This window comes from Letharia columbiana, assembly GCF_014066305.1.
Source record: "Letharia columbiana isolate WasteWater2 chromosome Unknown Sc0000021_s0, whole genome shotgun sequence".
Classification (NCBI taxonomy): domain Eukaryota; kingdom Fungi; phylum Ascomycota; class Lecanoromycetes; order Lecanorales; family Parmeliaceae; genus Letharia; species Letharia columbiana.
Genome location: NW_023501062.1, coordinates 3,861 through 8,855, shown reverse-complemented (window position 1 = coordinate 8,855; position 4,995 = coordinate 3,861). Strand labels below are relative to the sequence as shown.

At 38.6% G+C, this 4,995-nt stretch overlaps 2 protein-coding genes across 2 annotated transcripts; both read right to left on the bottom strand.

Moving 5' to 3' along the window:
* Positions 1 to 1,974: 1,974 nt before the first annotated feature.
* Positions 1,975 to 3,563, bottom strand: HO173_006814 (uncharacterized protein; the record flags this gene model as incomplete). The annotated part of the gene is made up of 2 exons (XM_037308720.1): positions 1,975 to 2,249; positions 2,297 to 3,563. The coding sequence occupies 2 exons, from the start codon at positions 3,561 to 3,563 to the stop codon at positions 1,975 to 1,977; spliced, it is 1,542 nt and encodes a 513-aa protein (XP_037164265.1).
* Positions 3,564 to 4,149: 586 nt separating this feature from the next.
* On the bottom strand, positions 4,150 to 4,738 carry HO173_006813 (uncharacterized protein; the record flags this gene model as incomplete). Its single annotated transcript, XM_037308719.1, has 2 exons — positions 4,150 to 4,391; positions 4,459 to 4,738. The coding sequence occupies 2 exons, from the start codon at positions 4,736 to 4,738 to the stop codon at positions 4,150 to 4,152; spliced, it is 522 nt and encodes a 173-aa protein (XP_037164264.1).
* Positions 4,739 to 4,995: the final 257 nt, after the last annotated feature.

Below are 4,995 nucleotides of genomic sequence, written 5' to 3'. Positions count from 1 at the left end.
TTTATATTAAATAAAAAATCTAAAAACTTTTTATATTCTTTATTTTACGTAATAGTTATATTCTTTATTAGCTAGATATTTAATTATTAACTTAATAACTCGTTAATTAAATAATCGATAGTATTAATATAATAATATTTTATTATAATCTATTTAACTAATAATAACTATATTTCGATTAAAAAATAAAAATATTTTTTTATATACTACTTCTTTTATAATTATATTATTTCTATTTATAGATTTAATATTTTATAGATAAAATTAATATCGTTTAAAGCGCTTAACTAATTAATTAATATAATAAAAATTTTAATTAACTTAATACTTAAGCTCTTTATTTTAATTTCTTATTATGTTTAAAGCGCTTAACTAATTAATTAATATAACAAAAAATAATTAATGCTTTATTTTAATTCTTATTTTTTAATATAATAGTTAAAAATAATAATAGTAAGATCTTTATAAGAGTTACAACTATTATATAATAAGTATAACTTATAATTTAGAGGTCTATAAAGCTTAAAAAGTACTATTAAATTATCTTAAAGTAAATTAATTAGATATTTAATATTATAATAATATCGCTAAGCGATATAATATTACGATAAAGCTTTCCTCTATTTTTTAAATACTTAATTAATAAGCTAGCTGGCTTATAAGTAATATATTAAATAAATATTCTATAATTTAGACTTATAATCTATTAAAAGTAATAAATAAAATACTTAATTAATTAGATCTAATTATAAAGAGTATTATAAATATATATATTATTAAGTCTCGATAAATCTTTCTCGTCTTAACTAATCTTTTAATTTAGTTAGATAATATATTTCGATAATAACTATTAAAACCTCTTATTCTACTTTTAACTATTTAATAACTTTACTAATTTCTATTAAAAAATTATTTTTAATTTTAATTATAGATCGTAATTTACGCCTTTTAATAATAATAAAATAATAAATTTTAATTTTAAAATTATTTAATAGTAAGAAATTTAAATATCTCTTATTAAAGTTCGCTCGATAGCTTTAATTTAAAAAAATAGATATATATTATTTAAATTCGAAATAACTTTTTTATTCTCTATTAAAAAAATTCGATAAAGCGTAAACTTCATATTTTAACGATTTAAAAATTATAGAATTTAGTCTTATAATTATTTAAAAATAAAGAATTTAAATATCGCTTATTAAAGTTCGCTTATTAATTTTACTCGATAGCTCTAATTAAAAAAATAGATTATAAATTTAATTTATAAATTTAAACTCGTAAATATTAAAAGATTAAAATAGTTATAACTATAGATATAAATAATAGATATAATATAATAGTTATTAAATAAAGCTTAGATTTATAATCTATAGAAATATAAAGTAAGATCTTTAGTTATATTAATTATAAATTCTATAAAATAAAAGAGCGACTTGATATAGGCGCGCCTTGGTGCCAAGAGGCACGGACCCGAATTTCAACATAGAAGAGGGCTGGCATTCAACAGAAACCACTTCGTCAAGCTAGGTAGAGTTTTCATCTCTCGACGTGTGCAACGAAGTTGAAAAGAGGTTCCAACGTGTCGCTCAATCACGAGAATGCCAGTCATAACACATCAAGAGCCAATTCAATTGGCCGGGTTATCCAAAAGGGCCCATCTGTCGGGGGTTCTCGTTGACACGCACTAGGGTCATTTTCTTAGGGGTTTCGGCTTCGGCCCCTGCAGGATGTGAACCATCGTGAAAGATATTTTTCGACCTCGAATGCCGAAGTAAAACCTGGCAGGGAATAGAGCAGACTACAACGATCCTGTAGGTCGTCAACCAGTTTCTGTTTGTGCTGAGTAAAGCAAGAAAGCTCAATATAGTATACAATGCTATCGCTGTACCACTATCAGATGTAGGATGCAGTATGTACATCATCAGGCCAGCGACTAGAGAAGTTTCGAATCAGTGTCCTTTATGCGTTTTCGTGCTAGTTTTTGAGCTCCGAAAGAACGAATGGAGACAGCACCACACAAGCCTTATAGAGTATGCTGACACTCGATATTAGAGTCAGAGGCATTGTGTACAAAGGCGATTCCGAGAGGACTAGCCATATCGAGAGCAGTGCGACAGAGAAGAAGTGGTAGAACAACAGAAGTGGCCGGCGAATAATACCGGCAAGCAGTCCGACTGGACCATCGACGCATTGGCCGCCGCATTGAAAGTAACGGAAACAGCCCAGCTGCAGAGCCTTGAGTTGAGGATCTAGACTAACATCAGTGCTGATCAACATCGAGGCCTCGCATACATACCATTTGCAGCAAAGAGAGAGTACAGTGCCTGTGCGAGTATGTTGATAACACTCGTCAAACCCTTTCTCCTCCAGTGAAACTTTTCCATCTGCTTTAACACAAGCTTAGTGTTCCCCAAATCCGGCACCACTTCTGGGCTCAATAACTCCTTCAACAGCACCACATCATTGAATGCGACAGTCATCCCGCCGCCAGTCAGGGGATGTCTCATGTTCATAGCGTCTCCTAGCATCACCATACCAGGAAACCGGTTGACGCTCGGGGGCAGGAACGAATTTGGCATACTTCTCAGCTTGCCCTCGTCCAGTGCTCTCTCGAACGAGGGCTTCACGCACTTTGGCAAGCTTGGCAAGACCACCTCTCTCAGATGTCTCTTTACGCCACCGTTCTTCGTACTGGCAGTATCCAAACCCTCGGGCACATCAACCAGAGCCCTTGTTTCTCTTGATCCGATTTGGTACAGCAGCACTGGCGCGCCGTCTCCGAGGAGCACATGCCCATGCAGTGGTTTCGGCAAGACAGCATCGATAAGTTCCAAGCCCCAAAATCGACTTTTGCTGACGACGGACCGAGAGATATACTGCTTCCGAAATTTGCTAGCATACCCGTCCGCTAGAACAGTCAATTGGCCGAAATAGACGTTTTTCCCGCAGCTGTTCAGGCATTGCACGCCCAGAATGTGACCTGTGTGCTCGCATTTGACTACCTCCGTGACTGTGCTCTCCACAACCGATACGTTCTGTTCTTTCATAGCCAATTCCCTTAATCTTCGTATAAATCTGCCGTGGTGAAAACTCCTTCCCTCCCGTCTCAGGTTCTTCCCTCCCGCCACATCACCCTCTGACCTCTGGCTCCCAACAGTATTGCCCGGATACCCAATCTCGACCCCTTGCCCGTAATATATGACCTCATACCCCTTGACCCTCACACTATCAATCCCCTCTAAACACTCCTCTAGACCTAGATCTTTCAACGCAGAGACACCACCAGGTTGCAAAAGTTCGCCGACAATCCGATCGGGCTCTTTAAGAGATTTTTCGAGGAGGGTCACGGAGCGAGAGTGTGGGGGACGGGCAAGCGTGATGGCAAGGGCAGTGCCGAGGATGCCAGCTCCGACGATCAAGACATCCGATTCGTGGTGGAGCATTCGACGGAGAGTTTTTGGTGACAGCTCTGTGGGTTTGATGATTGTAGGTGAGGGTGGAGAGGAAATCGAGGTAGGCAGACTTGGGGAGGATGGCGGGGGGGTATCATGTATATGAGACATGACTTGGAGGTGGTGGGAGATCATACAGGGAGAATTGAATGACTAGGAGTGTAGCAAAGATGCATTGCTGTTGAAAACCGAGGAAGAGATGGTAAAGATTCGCGATGTCTCTGTCCAAGAATTTGATTGCCCAGAGTTTGATCTTAGATCGCCAAGATAATGATCGCCAAGACTTTGGGAACCCACAACTTATTGGCTTCCAATAACTACGGCGGGAATTTTGAAAATAATTCACGCGCGATGCGTCGTACACTGAAAATCTCACTAACAATGGGATTGTAAAAGTACATACAGTACATGAGCGAGGAGAGCGTTTTCGAGCTACAAAGATTCTGAAAATCTTGTTCTGCGCTTGGAGCGTTACGGTGCATACCTAGTTCGAAAGAGCAAGAGGCATGCCCCGTCAACAATGGCATCTCTGGAGGATCTGAAGGTAAGTGCATGTGTAAAGCTTCATCACAAATTTGTCTCGCCACGAAGGGCTTTTTCTATGCTTTTGCTAGGCGTATGGTCCACCACCTCACCATTCTGATACCCGGCACGGCCGACATTTGTGGTCTCGTGTTATCTTACCAAAAGGTCATAATCACTGTAGCTTCCATCTCCTCGCAACCTCAATACCTTCAGCAAGCGTTCCCACCCTTGCATCTATGGCGTAACCCTCTGCCTCTAGACGTTTGCATTCGGCATATAACGTCTTCAGTGGGGTCGAGAAGACTTCGATGAACTCGTTCTCTTCCAGCTCGGGCTTAAGATTTTGATTTTCTTGTAGCGACATATCGACATTGACATGGACCATATTCAAGTTCGTATTGCAAAACCCAGGGTCTAAAAACGAGTTGTGGTTGAGACATCTTCCCCTCTACAAAGTCGGGAAAACCTGGTTAAGACTCACCGTTGAACATAACGGGTGAGACCTCCGCCGCGATTCCAACATACCCGGTCTCCTCCCTCAACTCCCGAACCGCACTCTCCTCTGCAGTTTCTCCTTCATCGACAAGGCCTGCGGGCACTTCAATAACCACTTTATTGATAGGAGGACGAAACTGCTTTTGCAATAGGAGTTCAGGGCCTGATGGCTTTTGTAGGATAGCTACAATGCCAACTCCATCAATCGGAGAGTTTTTAGGCCGTGTGAAGAGGGGGGGGGCGGCCCGCGGGGTCGTGTTTTTCATTAAAGATTTTTTTTTTTTTTTTAAAAAAAAAAAAAAAAAAAATTATTTTGAATTTTTTTTTTATTTAGTTTAAAAGAGGGGGTTTTTTTTAGGGGGCATCTTTTTTTATCTGCTCTCTTTAGCTGGGGCACGGGACAATTGTGGTTGAAGATACCAATGGTTCAGTCGATATGACTTTGGCATCTGATGCCTTCAGGTCTCCCGACATTGATGCTTTTTGTGGGCAATTTATGGCTGAATGCAACTTGGATAGGTCG